General features: G+C 34.9%; 2 protein-coding genes across 5 annotated transcripts in view; both read right to left on the bottom strand.

Moving 5' to 3' along the window:
- The window catches only part of LOC126810022 (sodium/calcium exchanger 3), a 30,122-nt gene extending 20,535 nt beyond the window's left edge, over window positions 1-9,587 (bottom strand). For all 4 annotated transcript variants that reach the window (XM_050534933.2, XM_050534935.2, XM_050534936.2 and 1 more), the window contains exon 1: window positions 9,432-9,587. The gene's annotated coding sequence lies outside the window, so the exon portion shown is untranslated. The remainder of the gene's footprint in view (window positions 1-9,431) is intronic.
- Window positions 9,588-11,806: 2,219 nt separating this feature from the next.
- Window positions 11,807-20,029, bottom strand: LOC126810028 (transmembrane protein 26). The gene is made up of 3 exons (XM_050534946.2): window positions 18,423-20,029; window positions 14,216-14,342; window positions 11,807-13,045 (listed from the first exon to the last, which is right to left on the bottom strand). Exons 1-3 carry the CDS (start codon window positions 18,608-18,610, stop codon window positions 11,990-11,992), a joined length of 1,371 nt encoding a protein of 456 aa, XP_050390903.1. The 5' UTR covers window positions 18,611-20,029; the 3' UTR covers window positions 11,807-11,989.
- Window positions 20,030-22,914: the final 2,885 nt, after the last annotated feature.

Genomic DNA, 22,914 nt, shown 5'->3' with positions numbered 1-22,914 from the left:
AGCCATTAGTTTTAAAATCAATTGACTAATTCGCCGAAAAACGTGAAAATGGACTAATTATTGGAGTTTGTACAGAAAGTTCATTCATGGATTGTACATACATTAATTTCGCCAAATCAGCTGATTAAAATGATTCAGCGTTAATATTATGTTCTTATTTGGTGGTGAATTAATTTTCAGGGCAGTGAAATGAAATGAAATGAAATAGGGTTTAACGTCCTACTGTTCTATCCCCACTGGGCTAATGAAGACGGGCATACGCCACAGTGTGCTACGGCTTACTCTTATATCGAAAGACAACAGCCAAGAGACCTATTACGTGCATGTTAATGTGTACACGGGACCTCGGTTTGCGTCGCATCCGAACGACTACGCAGGGCAGGTGAGCTTTGATACTCTTGCGTTAACACCCCCCCCCCTCCAAACAAATTGGTTACCTCAAATTACGGAGAAGCATATACTATATATCTCTTTAAACTGTATATTTTTAAAAATAGAATGACGGGAATGTCCATGTTACATGTGAAAAGTGACACCAAAAACAAACAATACTTTTCCATGTTCAACTACAATTTAAAAATATAATCCTCTCTACAAAACAGGTGATTACAAGTCGGCTTTGTATTACTCATAATATGAGATGAAATATAGAAAACTTGTATACTTTTTACATTGTATACAGTAGGTATATTATACCTACATATAGGGTGGTGAGGGTGTTATTGTTTGATTCGGCACCCAATTTGGCTTGGGGTCTTCTTTAAAAGTACGATAATCCAATTTTAGCGTTAAACGTTTGCATGCATAATAGGGCATCACGTTGCAATACAATACTTTTTGTAAGATTTAGATAAATAGCAAGTCGTTCTTACTACAATATTTTAAAAATAACAATGAAAAATGAATATATTACAAATATCAAGTTAAATTACTTTACTGTGAGTCAAGTTATGAATGTTTGAGTTTTGACAAGAAATATCCTAAACTGTCCTCGACAAGACGATTGACAGTTCATATTCTCGATTGTACTATTGCCATGATAATCAACAAACTCTTGATTTTCCAATCCTTTAATCGACAGTCATCTTACTATCGTTTAACGAAGATATGGCGGGCATTGTCTAGTCCATTCAATATCTAAGCCATCCAATATGCCAGAGAGTTGATTATGGGTGTTGCATGTGAATATAATAATAATTTATGTAACATATGAAGCCAGAAAAAGAGGATGTGCAATTGGCAGTTATAGCTTTTGCATAATGTAGGTCTAAATACTAACAATAAACAGTTGGGTTGTTGAGCAGCTCACTATTAGAGTGTTTCATAAAAACAATGAACCAGCGGCGGCCAAGCAGGATACGCCCGCATTTTGCAAGAGATAGATAGAGAACAAGCTAAACAAAAAGCGATTTTTTGTACAATCAAGGGCCATAATTCAGGAAGACACAATCTGATATGCACGAATATCGACAGGAACCAAATATTTAATTGTTTTTTTTTCAATCAGAAAAAAATTGTGACCTCTAGACGGACCACAAGCTAAAAACGCGATTTTTCGTACAATCAAGGGCCATAATTCAGGAAGTTACGTTCTGATATGCACGAATATCAATAGGAATCAAGATCTTTATATGCAGCTGCTCAATATTTCCTACTGTTTGCTCAGTCTACACGATTGATCAAATTATCTGTGATTCAGAAAACAATATGTATATTCACTGGATAGACTTGCTATTATTATAATTCTTGTTGGTATAGTCTTACATATAGGCTGTAGCGTTATAATAATATACAGTGTTATGTATTTGTCATTAGGGAGTGACCGTACAGTCATGTTTTATTAACAAGACCTGTGAATGCGAACACCAATAGTAATCTTTTAGCGGGTGCAGATTATATAAAGAAAGATAACTATAATATCTGTCTACACGAATGTTGCAATTAACTGCCATAAATATCATAAGGTAGTTTACCACGCAACGCAGTCAACAAGTGTTGTCGCTTATTGTTTTCGTTTGTCAGTAATGAAACAATTATACATCTTAAAGATTAAACTCATTAAGTAATCATCAGAAAATCATTAAAATTTGGCGTCAACTCCTGCCCCTGCTAACGTTTAGTAAACAAAACATTTAGTACCATGGATTTAGCTGTTCAATTTATTAAAAATCATTTAAAATCAATATACTTGTTTGTCTCAAGACCTTAAACTCCGTGTATGAAACTGAAGTTTTGGCCTATAGGCATTCGCAAGATTTTTTCTAAGTAGTCAAGGACCATAACTCTGGCAGTAATCATCTGAAATCCCTGAAATTCTATAGGTGTCTTCGTCCCATGACCGTAAATACTGTTTATAAATTCATAATCAATCGAATGATAAGTTTGGTCTCTAGAGCACCAAGAAGATTTTTCAAGGTTACCCAGGGCCATAACTCTGGCAGAAATTATCGGAAATCGTTGAATAGCAATCCTATATTAACTTTAGCCTCTAGAGCGTCCACAAGATATTTCAAAGAGATCAAGGGCAATCATTATCGGAAATCGTTGAAAATCACTTGATTTCTTCGTCTCCTGACCTTAAACACTGTGTATAAATTTAAAGACATTCAAATATTCACTTTAGCCTCTAAAGCGTCCACAAGATTTTTCAAAGTGATCAAGGATCATAACGCTGGCAGTAATTATTGTAAATCGTTGAAAACCAATAGGCTGCTTTGTCTCATGACCTTAAACACTGTGTATAAATCTAAAGTCAATCGGATATTAACTTTAGCCTCTACAGCGTCTACAAGATATTTCAAAGTGATCAAGAGCCATAACTCTTGCAGTAATTGTCGGAAATCGTTAAACATTAATAGGCTTCTTCGTCGCAATACCTTAAACACTGTGTATAAATTTAAAGTCAATCGGACGGAGGCGACGCCAATATACGACAACATTTCAACGTGAAGGTATAAAACGCAGCAAAACTAAAGTGTTAATTTAATAACACATACGAGGAATGTGCAAAGACTACCACCAACCCCAAAAATCACCCCTCTCTTACTTTTGGGGGCTTGTATATAAAAATAGATGTACATGTATAGCGTTTGAATACGCTAAAAGTAAAATAATTCAACATTGATCGTACAAGTTTAACAGGTTATATATGAAATAGTGACAAGATGATTGAAAAGATCTTTGATATATAACCCTATTGACCTAGCTCTTATAAGTTAACATCTAAACGTGATAAAATGTTATAGAATCTGGAGAGCCCTCATTAACTTTCTACACATGTCAACAACTGTTGACATTAGTTAATAACTTCTACATAAACAAATATGCAATTTATAAGGTGCCTTCTCTACAGATAAAACAGTGGTCTGGTCAGGACATACTAACTATTATATACATTCCCCTCCCAACTGAAATAAAGTAGATAAACAAGTCATTACAGTTTGTGTGGTTAGACTTGGACTGTCTGTGTTATAATTAAACGGACAGTATAATAATAAAACCCTCTAAACAATCACTGAATATAATGCATCGATATTGATCAATGCAAGTTAAATACAATAATTACTGATCATTTGAACTTCTAAATCTAACAAGAAGTAGTATCATATTAAGTGTTCTACTTCTAGTAAAGATACCGATATATACATAAAGTTGACAGTTTGTATTCGAAATATGTTTAGGCCGTAGCGTCACTGTCCGGACAAAATTCCTTTATTGCCCATTGTATGGCGTATGCCCGGCTTTATTTCCCGGTAGGTGCTGAAAAGTAGGAGGTTAAACCTCATTTTATTTCATTTATGTATAGCAAAATCGAAAACTAATTTGTAATCATTCAGCACAGGCCCCCAAGGCCCAAACTCCACTTCAATCCAGGCACGATCAACCTGACAATTATACATGCATTTTCTCAAGACAGGTGTTAAAGTTGCAAAACTAACCCTTGCCATCACTTCTATTTAGTCATCGTATCGGTATTTTTTGTTGTGGTTTTTGCATTTTAGACTTCCATTGACTAGCACATAACTCCCTTAATTTCCAATTATTCTCGCCCCAAAAGGTACTACAAATGGCTTAACATATAATACATTAATACACTTTTGTGTGTACAGAAAAAGTGTCGCCTGCAAGCGTAAACGCATTACCTAAAGAGAAAGGGTTCGGTGATGACTATTTTAATGGTTCACACTTCATTATTTATGATAAAATATTATTTAAATGCAAATGACTTGCGCAAATCATCAATGAATGTACTAAATGTAGAGGCGACCTTGTCGACGCTATACAATATTGCAGCTCATGGAGCATGGCTGCGAGGGTTGAATTTCAGGGAGTACCATTTAACCTTGTATTTTGAAGATGATTTAAATGATGCGAATGCTCCAGCGGATTCTAAAACAGATACAGTTATATAAAACAAAAAGTAGCATTAGACCTCTACAGCATTTATCATTTTAACATATCATCTTCCTTAATTTAAGAAAGGGCATAACTAACTAGGTCATCCGCCCACTCAGAAACCCGTTTAGCCAATACAACCGCGTGTATGTCATAGTTGAAATATTTCTACAGGTAAATAAAATAGATTGTATAAAGTCTAGGCGTTAGCCTACTTACAGTATGCGTCTACATTTATTGAATAAAGTGTAAACATGCTACCCGGCCTCTCATAATAAGAATAGGAATTAAATTAAAGATGCATTATATTGGATTTAGATACAGATCTGGCCGTTCTTGCTATAATAGTTCAAAAATAGATTATCTTAAAAATTCCATTCAAATTACTTTATTCTGTGCGAAGTTATAACTGTTTGGAGTTTAATATCGTAAAATTGGTACTTGTTATTCGAGACTTAGCTTCGATTCTCCATTTCTAAATTAAATCATTAAATGGCCGAAGCGTTCTAGTCTACTTAAAACCGGGGTCATCCGATCGCCTATGATTATGCACTTGACATGTTAATAAATGTTTATATAATAGTTTATTTGACATTTGAAGCCAAAATAAAGACTTGCAATAGGCAGATTTAGCTCTTACATAATGCATCTATAATACATCTTTAAGAGAAAAGGGATTATCATTACACTTATAATTCATAATACCTCAAAGTTTAAAGTCTTATTTAAAGGGGGGGGGGGAATCCAACATTTCCTCTTTTTCATATTTTGTAAGGGTTGGACATTTCAATACATTAGCGAATTCTAAGTTTGGATTTAATTGAAATAGTGAGGGAACGACACCGACACCCCATCCTCCACTCACCTCCCAAACAAAATACGGGAAGCCGTTTTCATGGATACCCACAGTATACTACATCATATGCCCGTATGTACATCTATCTATACAATGACGTGCAGGTATTATTTCTGCCACAGCGCGATGCGTCATTTCACAGAATGATAAATAATAAATAGATGAATTTTTCATGAACACGCCATCTCATATTTCTGCTTTAAACAGATCGATATCTAAGATAAAAAATAAAAAAAACGCATAGTATTAAATATTCCTGATCCCGAGTCTTATGCGATGACCATAACAGTACAAAAACTAAAGATTTACTACATAAGAATGTAGAACTATTTGACCCTGATCTAATCTGGAATGTTATAAGATTATTTACATGCCTTTACGCCAACATAGTTTTTTTTTATATGATAAATAATGTCTGATTATATCTAGTTATATAGTATATTCTCAAGGTTTTGGTTTGAGTGGTAAACTTGCGACATACTGTTTTGATATTTGTTAGGTATTAATTATTGATGTTGTTCATATATATATATATATATATATATATATATATATATATATATATATATATATATATAGAAAAGAACATGTATATTCTTTTGCATCAAATATTCCCGTTTTTTGGTTGGGTATCACTTTTGAGAAATTCAAAGATGGTGGACCATAGATGGGGGGGGGGGGAGGGGTAAGAGGGACCCTTAGATAAAACGTATCCCCGAAATATCCCAAAAAAAGGCGGGGTCATTCACTTAATCTAATGCGGTCATTATGCTATCTATAATATACAATGTGCAAACACTGAAACCAAAGGAAAGATGATATGAAAGAGAATAAACAATGCATTGTGTATACACACCACGCAATTTAATCAAGCTTTACGTAATTGTAAGGACGGATCAACCGAGTTGTTCTTCGATGTAAGTTTAAGCTGTCAAGCGCAAATTCTTAATAATCATGACCTCATATTTAAAATATAATCTAGCCAAGGGAGATAAATTAAGCCCCACTAAAACAATATTAAGTTCGTGTAAATATTATTTTGTTCTATTTAGATGTAGTCATGGTTATATTTGTTACAGAAAGGTAAAATTGACAGTCAGCATGTCTAGTTTAATCAATATTTGGGTTATAACGAATAACACCTGTCACTCATACTTGACATACTTGACTACTTTTATTTATAATTAATCGATGCTGTGATTATACCTGAATATGAACTCGATTATGTGTTTTAATTTAATGTCGTGAACAACTGTGATCTAAACCACGCTAATTCACTCAATGACAGACATTACGATCTAAAGGTTTGAATGAACATGTTCTAAAAGACTGGTTGCATCTGCACGTTATATCGATGGGTTGAGCTTTCATGGTAAATCTGCAATTTCAGCAAATATTTACTAAAATATATGCATGTGTAACACATCTAATCTATTTGAAACATGCGAGAATTATAATTAGGATTCTTCTGGCATTACGTTTTTGAGGATGGATGATCCAGGTCAAGCGACCTTCGTTATATGTATGTGACCCGAATCGAATAACCAGAGTGCTGATTTTCAAAAAAACAAAAGGACGTTACTTTCCCTTTGTTACTAAGCCAAGTATAATAATAGTAATTATATGCCATATTGTAAATAATATTCTCTTATTTTCTAATAACGTCAGCAGCTGTTTTTATACTGTGTATAAAAGAACTAAATACTGTCGGCTAATAATTATGTCAAGCAATAAACCAGCTGTGGCCAGACTTTAGTCAATTGAAAATATGCCTTGATTATAATTTAAGTTCACTTAAAACATTGATTTTTGACAAACTATGAATTAAAACCCAGCAAGCTGTCTGACATAGGTTATATAAAACACTTCAGCATATAAAACTTTATTTCCACTAAATAACTCAAGGCAAGCTGTTAACATTTCTTGATTCTTAGTCATTACTAATGGGGCAATTTTGGCAAGCAACTTTACATTATTAAGACGATGAATGTCTAGTACATAAAATTCACAACCCTCTTCAAGCTAACAGTCATTACACTATTGGTGAATTATCACACCTTAAAAAGGGCGTATACATGTACTACGTCTCATCAATTTTACATAATATAATTATAGCCACAAGCTACATTTTTAAAATGACTCATGAGTTGATATCATGATCAATTGTACCAATGAGCATAATAATTATTTCATACATCATCGAGGCCCTGATCGAAAACGAGAAGGCTTCATTGACTAACGAGTAACGAGTATATATTTTTTAAAAAAATAATTGCATTTGTCTCTCCATCCATTAAAGGACAATATTGGTGCCAGTCATTATCACATACGTGATAGAGCTGGTTAAACACATTCCAAATATAATTTTAACACATAGATCATTGATACCAAGAAATCTTAGATTTCAGTCTCAACTTAACTTAGATGTGCCTACATGGAAATTGAAATCATTTGGATTCAAGTCCTTGGAAGTTGCAGCTGCAATTAAGTGGAATTCACTACCCGTTTCTCTCAAATCTGCACCGTCACTAACAGCATTTAAGTCACGTTTAAAGACATACTTGTTTAATACTTCATACAGATGAACTTAGTTTTGTTAGCGCTTTGAGCAGACACTTTGTTCTGGAGTTTAGCGCAATATAAGAATCCTTATTATTATTTATTATTATAGCTGAGTAAAACAGGTTTCCTGAATCGGAAGTGACGAACGCCAAAGGAAAACACGAGTCATATCTCTATATAACTGACTGATGTGACGAGTGATAACAGATACACGGCCGAATTTCTGCTCACTAATAATTCCTTCCAAGACCAAAAGTTGTTATATAGGACTGTAAGAGGATACCTGACAATTCAATAAAGTAACTGAATATCATGTTATAAGAGAACACGAGGAAAATAGAAATAGTCAGTACATTCCCTTGTTTATATTCATTATATACCTTATAAAAACATGGTAATGCACGGACTTTTTCTGTTTTTCTTTCGTGTTCTCTTATCTAGTGGCAGTCAATTCTTTTTAGGAATTGTCAGATATCCTCTCACAGTCTCACACAACAACTTTTGGTCTTGGAAGGAATTATTAGTTCTATCACATATGTGATAACGACTGACACCAATATTGTCCTTTAAAGGAGAAATAGCTAACATCACACATTTTGGTGACTTATCTTTGAGTCATCTCATTTCCATACCTTCTTTCTATCCATTGTTTAAGTTTAAACCTATAAACAATCCAGTTTCTTATATATGAGAATACACGCTATATAAATGAATACATGACTGATACGGAAATGAATCATTAACCCAGTTAGTTTTGTTGACAAATTTAGACATCCTTGTTTGATTCAGATGGATATTTTAAAACGTAACTAATTTTCTTTCTGTGCCTTTTCCCCAACAAACTCGGCATGCATTTTAAATACTAAACTTTGCAATATCAGTTTCAATATTTTCATAAAAAAAAAATTCACGAATTCCAAATCTCACTATTATAGACCTTATAACATCGATGAATTTCTTATATGAGGAACAGGCCGACATTTTTGCAACCAAGTGTATAATATTTGCCAACAAATGTTTTATACATGACTATTTTGCACTAACAGCATCATTTCCTTTAATTATGAAACACAGTCAGTGATAAATGTTGTATATTAGGCCCACCAACAGCACGGTATGGATGTTAGCCTTGTATGTGACTAGATAATTATTATGTTTACAAGTTATTATACATCAGTAAGGCTAACTTTATTTAGGTGGGAGGTTGGTAGTATTTATATTTCCCGGTGTAAATTAAATGGGGTTTAATATAATACTTTTCAGCACCAACCTGGCTAAGGAGGATGGTCACCATGTCTGTGCTATGAGTAAAATTTGGCCCCCGATAGTGGCGCTATGGTCTCCTCGTATTCCGATTCCCAACAGTCAGGGGGCGTTAGCGTGCAGACTCCCAGATTAGAGTTATTTACACAGGGTTATGTAGTTATAATAAAACACATGACGGGTGTAATGCTAAAAATAGTAAAATACACTGCTATAAATGTATTAATAAACCTACTTATCTTAATTTAATAATACGTTCTGAAAATTAATGTGCAACATAATGCAGCGCATATGAAATCGATATCAATGTTCTCGCCCGACAAATGCTATAAAAGTAAATTATAGATTCACCTACCATGCTAATTACGTCTAAAGGAATCCATAGTCTTAACACAACAGCGGTATTCTAGAAGTTATTATAGTGTAAGATACTAATCGAGGCCGGTTTGCAGAACTGGCTGCTGAAAACGTTTGCCTCGTTGTGGCGTGCCGCATACACGATATATTATAGTGGTCGGACGAATAATGTGTCTAGTAATAAAAGCGTTTCTAGTACTACAATATTCATTTATCGATCTTTAAGCTATGTAATGTTGACTGTTGTTTATGTTCTGTGCTAACAGAGATGTAAAACATATTACTATCCTCCCACTGGTTACTAGTGACACCTTTAGTCGTCCATAGTATAATATATAGATTTTCGACTGGGTTTTGTAAAACGTAAAAGAGGTATATCGATTAATTGTTTTCAATTATTTTTTTTATCAGTTTTCAAAGAAAATGTGTTCTCTACATCGAAAGGTGTCTTGGAAGGTATAGGGATAGAGAATAATAGTTGTATACATGAGCAAATAGTGTAACTCATCAGAATTATATACTGGACAAACACGAGTTCCATCGCAACCAGTAAATATTTTTTTTTATAAAGTATCCTAAATTTCTTCATAGACCAGGCTATGAAAGACAGTTATGGTATATGCAGCGTAGTGTACAGGAGAAAATGTACACAACGACAAAATTATTCATTCGTAAATTGTACACCAAAAAGTGAGCCGCACTTTACCTCAATGGGGCGCTTACTTGGTTTCTGAAATGCCCTGGACTTTGGGGAGAGATTTTGCAGAATTCTGATGGTCAGAAAACACCCCATTAATTCATTTAGTCTGAGACCGACTCCGGTGAGCACTTTTTTTTAGACCGACTATTTTTTTGCCATGGGGTGAAAAACATTTTTTTCAAACATGATAAGTCGACAAGGTTATTTTATACTAAAGTTTTGCGTGAGTAGAGTGACGTATGCAGTGAGCACTTATTTTAATACCGACTGCTCATATCTTACGACCGACTGCACTGATTTTGCGACCGACTTGTATTTGGGATCTATTCTGGCATTATTTGTTTACCTCATTAATTCATTAAGACGGCGATACATAATTTTGAGACCGACTGCAGTGACTGCACTTATTTTGAGACCGACTATTTTTCTCCCTGGGGGAAATTTTGTTCTTAGACCTACATACTCACAACAGAATAAGAGTGAAACCCATCATTTTTTCAAACATGATAAGTTGACAAGGTGTGTGTGTGTGTGTGTGTGTCTGTTGCAGGGGGGGGGGGGGGGCGTGAGTAACCTACTTCCATATACGTTGACAATTAAAGTTAATAAGGGAGACAACTACACTCAGTGGCGGGCACATAAAAGATCCCTTGACAGTTGGAATTCGACAAGAGTAGGACGTACCGCCGCTGTCGGGGAAATTTTCCCTCTTAGCACACTGCATAGGGCATGCCGTTCTTCATTAGCCCAGTATATGCAGAAAAGTAGGACGTTAAACCGCATTCCATTCCATTTCATCTCATTCCTGCACTTGTAACCTCTCATCTAGACTACGCTAATTCATTATTGGCTGGAACACAGATTGCGAGTTGCGCAGCATAATGCTGCTCGGATTATATGTAGAGCTCGAAAAAGGGAACACATCACAACCTATATGAACGATCTTCATTGGCTACCCGTAAAATCCCGCATCTATTTTAAAATACAGTGCAACACATACAATTCTCTATACTCCTATTCCCATCCATTCTATCTTAAAGAACTTCACACATATTATTCCAACCAATGATCTAATCTGAGATCAGCCGAGGACAGAACTCACCTTTCGATCCCAAAATTTAACAAACGAGTTGGCCATTTCTTATACCCCTGTAATTCTGCAAAACTCTGGAACAGTCTTCGTGTAACCATTAGACAATCAAATTCATATTATATATTTAAGCCTAAACTGAAAACTCATCTTTTCGGACAGTGTTATGATTAGTCTTGTGGAGCGCTTAGGAACATTTTGATATGTAATGTAGTGCAATATAAATGAAACGATAATAATAATAATAATTCCATATTCGACGCCAGATTTCGGTAAAGCAACAGAAAAATTAAAACCGGGACAAAACAGAGTTATCTCCCATAAACCTAGATAATCCTACCTGAACGAAGGGCAAGAAATATATCTGAACCATTAGAGAAGAATAGATGTTTCGATCTGTTTGAGTAACAGATACAGAATTATTAATAAATACAACAGCTTTTCACATCACATTGGAAAAAAACCCTACATGGACGTAGCCGGATAATTTGACTTTAAAGGAAGTACATATTAATAAAGCTGTTTGAAAAGACATTCGGATTTAATCAATTTCTTTGAATTTATTTATACGATCATTTAGTAGAATACCTGTTGTTAAATGCAGTCAAGTATGAATAGACATTAGGTTAGCTATTATTTGAGTGTAATATGATATGATAATTGAATATACATGTACTGGGTTATTAGTATGAATAAAGACAGCTAGAGTAGACTAAGCCCAGTCTCTTCCATTTCTTAGTTCGGATATATATAGGATTGTTTAGAATTAAAGTGCTGTTTTGCAACTATCAGTAAACATATTGTCTAATTCCCTTATTGGAGAAGGTGTTTCTTGATTATCAAAATCACTAGAGATATCATTTTTGTCCGACTCAACTACCAAAACCACTTTCTTTGGTTTCGACTTTGTACCGTTATTGTTAATAATAGAACCGTTATTTTTTAGAGTTTCTTGAACACCGGAGGCTGATGGTCCGTCATTGTCAAGTTGACTTTCTAAAACTTCACCACCGTCCCCGAAATCGATATCAAAAGTTTTATCGAAAGGTATGTCTTCTTGCACAATTGTTTGGACAGTGATGTCCGATCGCCCTCCGTAAATGCTATCAAAGTTTGTATCGGGCTGCTGTTTTGTTTTCCGTTTTCGTACCGTGTTCGCGTCTTTCATTAGAGCAGCGATGATGTCTTCTCGAGTCAATTGGTGTTGCGACAACTTCTTAATCTGAAAGTCATCATCATTTGCACCTTTGTCGTCATCAGCATCTGGGCAGCATTTGTCCGAACATTTCACAAACAGTCTGTAGAGAAGTAAAAGAATAACTAAAACATTTTTCGTGGTGAAAAATATTAAACTGTAGTTCACGAGGTTAAACTCTATAATGGTGTAAAGGCGCATGACAAGAAAGGGGCCATCTTGCATGAACAAGCTGACAACGGTTGCTAGCACCTCAAAGGAAGCCGTGCTTTTCTTTTTATCTGGTTCAATGCAGATCATTTTGCTTTCCTCTTCAATAAGACTTATTCTAATTGGTTTAGACGCTACGGTTAGTACCATGGTGAATTGGAGTAAACTCCATGACCACACTCCCAGCAGCGCATAGGTGAATATTAAACTCCCGCGAACCGGTTCCTCATCAAACAAAGCGAATAGTTCCATGATATCAGAAGCTATGCCAATAAAAGTAAACAATAGTTCGGACAGCTGTTCACGACTGACGCGTCCACGAGGAAGCAGCCATCGTCCAATTATCATCAGATACAAGAGCGATTCTTCTATCACTAGCACCCATGTATCTGCTGGTAGTTTTAATGGTATCTTTATCTGAAAAATAATTTGATGTACAGTTACTGTGAAAAATAGTTTGATGAACAGTTATTTTTAATCATAGAATCATCCGCAGTAGCGGATCTAGAAACTGTGAATAGGGGGGCGCTAACCATAATCCCCCCCCCCCCCCCGATGATGTAAAAAAATAAAGTGCATAAAATAACACAATCTGATTAAAATACAGATCTATATTTTGTTCCGTTTTTTTTATACTTTCGATGGCCTACACTACATGAAGATCTGACAAGTTATAGCGATAGGTCACGTCAGGGGTCAAAAGACCGACTTATGACTTTATGATGTCAGACATTTGATTAACCAATCAGCATTGATGTTACTAGTGGATTACCCACAGTTCAGTGCAAAACACGCCTAAAGCTCGCCGTGACAGACCGTTTCATTGGCTTATCCCTGACACCATTCAGAACACGCGTTAAATAACAACTCTTCCAGATCCAAGTGTAGTAAAGACAAGTAAAACGAAATTTTGAACTATAAAAACGAAACGAAATAGGATCTGTGTTTTAACCAGATTGAAAATAACACTGCGCCCCTCGATAGAACATTGATCGTATTACTTATATAGCTGTTTGCCGATCGTTATCTCGCCGGAAAGCAGTTTTATTCAAATTGTCACAAAGTTCATGTCATATTATGATTGTTATTGATTTTGTTATTAGTTTTATTTGTGAACCTTAACGGTACATACTTGGTCTGATGGTGCGGGGGGGATCACGTGGCTAAGTGGGTAAGGCGCTGGCTCGCTAGCCTGGAGGTCGGGTGTTCGATCCCTGCATTGGCCGAGAAAGTTCATCTCGATTTTCCGGCGTGGTTTCCCCTTGTCAGTGATGCAGAACGGAGGGCCTGACAAGGACAGCTGCCTAGTCGTTCGGATGGGACGAAAAACCGAGTCCCGTGTACACATTGGCGTGCACGTAAAAGATCCCTTGGCAGTTGGAATTCGATATAAGAGTAGGCCGTAGCGCCGCTGCCCGGGCAAAATTTCCCTCATAGCACACTGTATGGCGTATGCCCGTCTTCAATTAGCCCAGGTTAGGTGCAGAAGAGTAGGACGTTAAACCCCATTTCATTTCATTTCATTTCTGATGGTGCGGGGGGGGGGGGGCTATCGCCGACAGTTGTATTCTGCACAATGATACTTACCCCACTAATTATAACATCATCTACAGCTGTTGTATTAATTGAACCGAATGTTTTAGTTCTATCAATTTCTAGTAACCATATATTTGGTATAGTGGCCAACAAATATAACACAAAACATGGACAGATCCTGAAATAGTAGACAAGAACGTAAAGTTTTCACTCAGATAAACATAAATAGTTCATGGCGTAAAGTTTTAAAGGGCGAAATGGAACAGGAACTGTCAGGTGAAAAATTGATCATTATATCCAGAAATGATAGATATCGTGTTCTAGCAGAATAAACATGCATTGATTGGGGGGGGGGGGCGTTGAATTAACTAAGGTTTTTAACTTTATTTTATCTATTAGCGACAATAATTCTGTCGTGGGCGTGATTAATCGTAGGTGACGGCTACTAATAGGTAATAAAGCGATTAGGTGTTTCGAAAGTTGTCTTTGTTATGTTCTATGTTCTATTACCATGTTCTAGTGTTGGATTATTATAAATTTGTGTCGGATGTGGCAAGAAATGATTCCTTTTGGCGATCAAAGAAGAATCACGGTGAAAAATAGACGGTAAGGATTCCAAAATAGCCTTAGAACCGAGATGGGGGAAAAGCCTTATTTTTATATTAGTTGTCATTAGGACGCGCCAGTAACGAAGAGAGAGCACTAGGGGGTCTCTAAGACTTCGTTACTAAAGTAACTATCCATATATGTGAGTTGGGGGAGGGTGGCACACCCCGGGTTCCGTGAAAATTTAAAAACAATTTCTGCAAGAACAATTTCGGTTGATTAGCTCATAACAAAAACAAACGGACAGTCTCCCCAGAAGTGGATTAAAAACTTCCAGAATTCTCATATTTACTTTTATAATCAAATAATTCATAGAATTGACAGATTTATATTTTTAACCGAGTGCGAGTATCATTGGCAGTCCAAAGTCGATTCAAAAGCAGTCGAACCTTCACTGTCACCTGCACCTGACGTTTGTCTCATTTGTTCACCGACGAAAACGGTTAATTTTACCAGGCTTAGCAAAGAATTGAATTGAATTGTCACCCCCATTTGTATCAGGCGATGTGACATATTGGACTATCTGTGGTTATAAAGATTAATTTCATCGGAATTTTAAATTATATAGGTCAAGAAATGTCATGGATTTAACTCTGAAGTCAATGAGCAGGTATCTGACACCAGAGAGACTTGGGACGGTTCGATTTTCTGACTAGTATATCAAGATTATACCTGAAAAGTAGTTTAACCTGCATAAGTAGCTATTATATATCCCCCAATAAAATAGTAGCTTCCAATTGACATTAAAAGCAATTTCCTTCCTACCTGATCAAATTGAAATTATTGACACTTTCTAAATAATGATATCAGTATTGAGAGAATACGTTGTACTCACATTATTGCATTCTTTACGTTTTGACATATTATTATCCTTTTGAATACTCACCATAATCCTGTATTATCATCATTATTAAAAACGTCTACATGAATGACACCGAACTACAGAATTAAAATTAACCATGTTGTTAAGGTATCAGATATTAATACAATAAAAACACGTACACGATTTACAGTTTAGAAAAATAGAAAAGTTATTGGATAGCCTCATGGTTTGTGGTTACGAACAGTTTTCACCAACTGTTGACTGGTTATTATGAATAGCGTGTATATATTTTACTGATTGGCATCTTTACATTCTTTACTTACATTGTTAAGTATATTAAATCCAAGGACGTTTAACTGAACCCTTTCAGGTGTGAGAATCATAAAGTTGATCTTTCTCATCTCGGTTGATTAAAATTGCGATATTCTTTTATTAAGAATTAAAGATGGAGTCAAGCATAGATAACGTTCCTTGGAACTTATAACACGTTAGTAAATTCTAGCTCTGGGACAAATGTCACTCTTTATTTAAAAAAAATATCTATGTTTTCCTTTCAATAAAACTTTATATTTTTTTTATTGAATTTTAAACTAAAGCGAAAATATATAACATATATGAAATTCTTCCTTTTCATGGATGACAAAAACAAGGATTAATAAGTAGCATAGTAACCCCCATAGCATGAATAGAATCTAACTGTAGTCTCTTTTAAGCGGGGGGTGTATGGTAGGATTCTATATAATTATAGTAGGCGTTGTACATTAAAAGATTATGACACAGACTGTGTACTGATCGAAAAGAATGATAACTGATATTGATATATCAATAAAAATGGAATGTATAGGTGAGACCTGAATGACGAAAAATTCGTTTAGTACACTTGGGCTAAATCTACAAATATCAATACTCTATACTAACACTTAAGTACAGTAATATCATGTACTAATATATGAGTCTACCAATATAACACAACTTTTAGTAACATGTTCTGAACAATAAATAGATCGTAATCGATCAACGTAAATTTTTGCCAGACTCCTCACTGGTGCTTAGAGGGAGATGGGAACGTGGGACTAAAAGTCCGTGCATTTATTTAATGAGGTATCCAGGATTGAAATTAAAATTAAGTGGTCTGCATAGAAGGAGGTGGGGGCATTTAGGATTGAAATTAAAATTAAGATTTTTAAATTAAATCTATCGATATTAACTTCGTTGTACGAGCTGCACTAATTAATTTAAATAAAATGTTTACTTCATATTATGTTCTACATATTTAAATTGTCCTCCTTCTCACATATCTCATTAGCCTATTAGGTCCTTTACTGGAGTCTTTGGAACATGCAAATCAAAGAGTTGGCCCTAAGCATCCACAAACTTCTACACGCCATTGGCCGGACTTGCTGGGGTTATCTACCAAGCAAGATGGAAATAAAATTGGTGTATTTATATTTTTGTGGAGTTAGTACCACTGTTTCGAACACGGTGTAGATCGTTTAGCTAATATTAAGCAGGATTGAGTTTCCTTTGCATAAATTCTTATGCTCTGTTATCAAAACTTGATATTGTTTCGATATACACAAGGCGGAAATTTGAAAGGAAAATGGAGACACTTAATATTATTTTGGTTCAATTTGGGTTCAATGCCCGAAACGTCGCGTTGATGTCCACGTAGCTGATGGCTGGTGGGCGTATTTTAATATAAATGTATTTGATAGTTCTCTTATTTGATCAATAATGAAGGAGTGTTAGAAGATTATATTCACAAGAACAGACCGACGATTGTTAATCGTATCTCATATACAAGAATTATTAAAAAAGTATGTTACAGTTATATACAATTAGTTATTGTTGCACAAAGAAAAGAACTGACGAGGTATAAGTTCTGTAAAATAAAACATTAATGAGTTTATATAACTATACTGTATACATATCTATAAATCATTTATAGGTAGCTGTAATTTTATCCCCCCCCCCCCCCTATTATTCAATTTTTCATAAAATAAAGTTCTCTTTAATCGATTAAAATCCAGTTTCAAATTCTTAGAACGTGGGATCTTCAAGGGACTTCGCCTGCTTGACTCCAGCTAATGCTCTGTCGTTGGCCCACTGGCCGCTCACTGACAAAAGAACCGCTTGCACGCCAACCCATCCCACTACCGCCCCACCCCCCAGCCTACCCTTACAGAAAAAGATGCAACTAGCCCTTAACCAAGGAATATATCTTATTAACAGGTCAATGAACCATACGGTTCGTCGAATATAATGTCATTAACACCGTGGCAAATATATTGCACTGCTTGATATAAAATATAATGAAAATAACACATGAGGGATATCGTTATTATAATTCCATTGGTCTCACGACATGCCTTTCTTGCAGGGATGTTTGTTTTATAAAAAAAATCAATACCATAAGCTATAGAGATTTATTAAAGGTATATATTTCGTTTACACCCAAGATCATAAATGCATAACCCTCGATTGGAAAATGCCTTCAAACAATATGGTAATATATTTATTACGAGAAACACTATAATGCGAGATATTTTAATAGGAGCTATATGCAAATTTGAACGTTTAAGCCCTTAGTAAATGTATAAGAATGCGACGTACGGCACCAGCACTCTATTAAGATACCAACTACCAAAACAGTGTTTAACACTATATAGTAATTTACGTATTTACTTATTGTTACATTATTACGTTTTGAGTCCGTAATCATATTTTTCATGGACATTAGCAACGGCATACTTTCAGAATAAAATGCATTTTGTGGATTGAATAGACCCAATGTTATTACGTTTCTAAATAATTCAACATGCTACTTACCATTTCCATTCAATACCATTTCTTTTTATGACAGTGTATAATCCTTCCAAGATAAATGGTAAAACTGCCAGGAACAATAAGTAATAGATGTCACCATACACTATACTAACCCTCCATATAGTAAGTAATGTATGTAATAATAGCATAAGTCTTACAGAGACGGCTTTTAATATACTAAACAGCGACATGTTGAAAATATGTTTTCTATTGCACTAATATGTCTGTAAGTCAAGAGCTTAAACTCTACTTATATTAAAAACCTTGATAGTGAAAGTTAGCTGTTTACCCAGTCGAGACAAACTTTAATTTATGTCAGTGGCTTTCGATATTGCTGTTTACTTTTGGCATTAAGAGAACATGATAATGCTTGGATAGATATAAAGTTTGATGTTATTTATATATTAAGACTTCGAGCTGAATACCATTAATATATCATCTAGTAAAATATTGGCATTACTAGAACTACTAGTGTTGGATTGATTTGGTAACCTTTCTAGATCACAGAGTCTAATTACAAAGCTGTTCTCGATCACAATAGAAACACTACATAAAACATCCCACACAATACAATATATTCGGGATTCCACCTGGAAAATAAATGACATTCCCCTTCTAAGAGAAGCATGGTACTTATATCCTATTTATATTTGAATTTACCAATTGTAGACAAAATGACATACTAAGGCACCAAATGCACTAGAATTTAACTCTTTTAACTGGAAAGTACCTTTACGTAACTGAATAATTCCGATCTTCATTCACAGTAACAAAACGAAAGTAGAATTTAATAATACACGGCATTAACACCCCCAAAAACAACATCTGAACAAAAATATTTCAAGATCGACACTTAATCTGCATGTTGTTCCAGAGAACACGTTATCTTGGTGTGAGCTGTTTTACATTAGTATTGTAGTAATGCCACCTTCTTTATAAACTACCTGTTCCAGTGTTCGCCTTTTACATTATACACCATACCTTTCAACAGTTGACTGGGTTTAAATAACGTCCAAATAATAAACTCAGATCTACACTGACCGAACATCTAATAGCAAGTCATATGTTAGGTTCATGAAATCTGATAAGTTTTTCTAAATGTTGTAATGAGTTGGTAAATAGTCGGTCACATTACTTCATTGTAAATAGATGATCAGATCTGACACGGGCCCATCGTTATATGTTAAAACGGTGTGATGAGGTGATATGCCTTCTCTTATTTTCACTCCCATCAAGCCTATAAAGGTCAAAACGTTGCCTCGTTGTTTAATAGCTGGAACACAGGTCCTGCTTGTTGATTTTGGCATAAATCGTGGTATAAATATCATAAACAGTAACCAGATGACAAAAATTAATATAAGTAGGCTGGAGTATAAATCGTTCTTTTTTCATCGTCGAATCTATATATGGTTATATTTTTAATGGGGAATTAATACAGACACTTAGTCCACAGTTGGTTTAAAATTCAAATCATTACTTAACGAACAGGTTCTAATCCCAATTCAGCTCCAAGTTGTCTTCCAAGGTAATGGGTTAAATAAAACGGTTATTTCCTTCTATCTTGTTTGCGTTTTCTTTTGGTGATCTTCAACAAATAGTCCAAACATTTGTTTTAGTTTGTCTGTCTTACGGGTAGAATATCGTATTACACTTTAGTAAGGTAACATTGACAACAAAACGTAGATGTTGGACACTTGACACTTCATTTTAAACAAAACCAAGACGGCATTTTGTTAATGCTCATATGATGCGTGAACATTCATTTTTGTGAATCACAAAAGAGGAATCACATAATCCTGCACTGAATGACTACACATCGCTTTAAACATGAGGATAAAATTTTCTTGTACAATATATGTTTTTTACGTCGTTAAAACCAACTGCTTTTAATTACGTTCTCCGTCAAACCAAACCACCGAAATATAAATACCGTTTTATCTTCGGTTCGTCAATGATATACGATATTAACAAAGCCCCGTCTGTAATTTTTGATATATGTTACACTGTATATACTATTGATAATAAACACCTCTACTAGACACACACCAATAACCACCTCTCACCTATATAGTCCACATCTGTCCTCCAGATTTTCATACAAGAATTCTTTAATTCATACATGTTATATGCGGATATCCGATATTTCGTATATGCCTTACACAGTTTTTTGATATATCATACACTTATGAAAGCGATTCTTGATTCTTGTATAGTCATATACACCCTTCAATGAGTCTTTTCAATGAGGCTTATCTATAGTTATAAAGGTAATTTGGGGGAGTAATTGATTCACAGACATGTATTCAGTGAAAAATTGCTGTAAATTTGCTTTTTGATCAGATAACCAGGTACGAAGAAGAACGTCTGCAGTATACAGTTTAACATGATAAGGCATAATGACTCTTATCGTTGTAGACATTGGTTGTAAAACCTGCTTTAGTGTCAATAAAGTCGTTTTAATTGTGCTATTCTACATTGATCTGGTTACTGCAATGACTTGGGATTGAGGTCTCGTTGACAACTTACCTGGGTTATTTGAAACCAACATCCTGTTATTTTTAATTACTTGTTTACATGTGCAACACGAGCAATGAGAAGTTCGCCTGGAAACTTCTTCGAATTGTAACCGTCATTGGTTCTTTTACCCGTACGCTAGTGTGCACACGGGAATCTATATGGTTGTTTTCTTTTACTCGGATAGGTATGATGAATTGTTCATGTCATCTCCACAAACTTTACCTCTTGGAGTTTTGCGGGAGTTTCCACGACCTTTACATGCGCGGTATTATGTTTGCTATGGAGGACTTTCACCCAATGAAATAGTTTTCTGTGTGTCTTATAATCCATATTCCATAACCGAGGCTAAAATATGGCGGCATGGAGAGATCGCTATTTGATGCACAAGCATTATAAAATTATGTGCACGTAAAAGAATCCAAATTTTCAACTTGCTCCGTAACCACCCGATGGATTCCAGCCAAATTTGGTTTACATGTCGCTTGGGTGATTATTCAATGGGAAAATTCAGTTGTTTCAATAATACTTCATTATATATTTCCTACTTAAATCTTATTCTAAAGTGAGGAGGCGAGTTTTACCGTTACAATTCTTTGAAAGTCCTGCCATTGATTGATATTTATGACTGACAGAAGAACCTATTTAAAGATACATTATGTAAGATTTCGATAAAGAGCTGACCGTTCTCGCTATAATCGTTTAAATAGATAATGTAAAGGGAATATGTTGAAAATTATTTCAGTCAAATTACTTCATTCTGAGCGGTCTTATGGCCGTTTAAAGAACAATGTAGTCTCAATTGTCATTGCTACTGTTGTTACGATTATCTAGTTTTAAAATCAAATTATTAACTGTCAATCGTGTTTAAATCCGTTGGAAATCAAAACCATTCGCTGGTCTATTGAGTTGATTATGAGTCTGATTAATGATTTATACCCGGTCTTCCCAGGACGTTAAACCCCATTTCATTTCATTTCATTTCAATGATTTATATAACATTGGAGACCAAGTCGATATAAAAAAGAATAAACTCAATCGAAGTAATAATATATAAATTAGACTATTATCGTTGTATAATTAGTCTACAGAGGGAAGGCGAGATCCGTCAATGGTGTATTTATATTTTTTGATGCATCAGCTTACAATTCATTAACAACATAACTTATCACAGATTCTCTAGTCTCTACACAAAATTAAAACATGCACACATTATCAAATAACCAATTAGCCACGCTACTAAATGTTTAAACAATCTTGGGTTGCACTCAGATGCACAATTGTAAATTTATATAGTATTAATTTAACTGTCACACACAATTTGACATTTCATTCAGAGTAAATTTTAAAGCAACAGGCGAAGTCCTTCGCACATTGAAGATATTTGTACTGCAGCGTTTTGCTGACAAAATAAAGCAAATAATTCTCAACCTTTGGCTTAAAACGAAATTCTAATTCATGCCATCTTAGTTAAATTAATCATCGCAACAGTCGTCATCACGCTATTGTGAATGTTGATCGGTGTATCTTGTTTATAATTGCAGACCAACAGTTCCGTGGGTAGTGTATTGGACAAAATTGAGGAGATACCAAGGTACTGGCGAGCCTTTGTTTTTCGCAGTTTTGTATCTTATGTATAAAATAAACGCTATCTTGAGTGGAGGGAATCGCAAGATATTGCAGTCTAAGGTCACAGCAATTTTATCTTAAGTCTTGGTATCAACTGAACTTCGTAACATTACTTGAACATCTGCCTCGTCATTTTGCTTTTTCATTTATATTTAGAAATGAAAAATTAAATTCTTGTCTTCCAATGAAACATCTGCCTCGTGCTTTTGCTCCTCGAGAGATTTATGTTTAGAAATGAAAAATTAAATTCTTGTCTTCACTTAAATAGCAACCATAAAATGCGCGTAGACATGTTGAAATATAATACTTTTCCTCGCATATTTCAATGAAATCGCAATAAAAGGCCCAGAGT

Source organism: Patella vulgata, chromosome 2 (genome assembly GCF_932274485.2).
Source record: "Patella vulgata chromosome 2, xgPatVulg1.2, whole genome shotgun sequence".
NCBI lineage: Eukaryota > Metazoa > Mollusca > Gastropoda > Patellidae > Patella > Patella vulgata.
The sequence above is the reverse complement of the archived record's forward strand: the minus strand, read 5'-3'. Positions and strand labels throughout refer to the sequence as shown.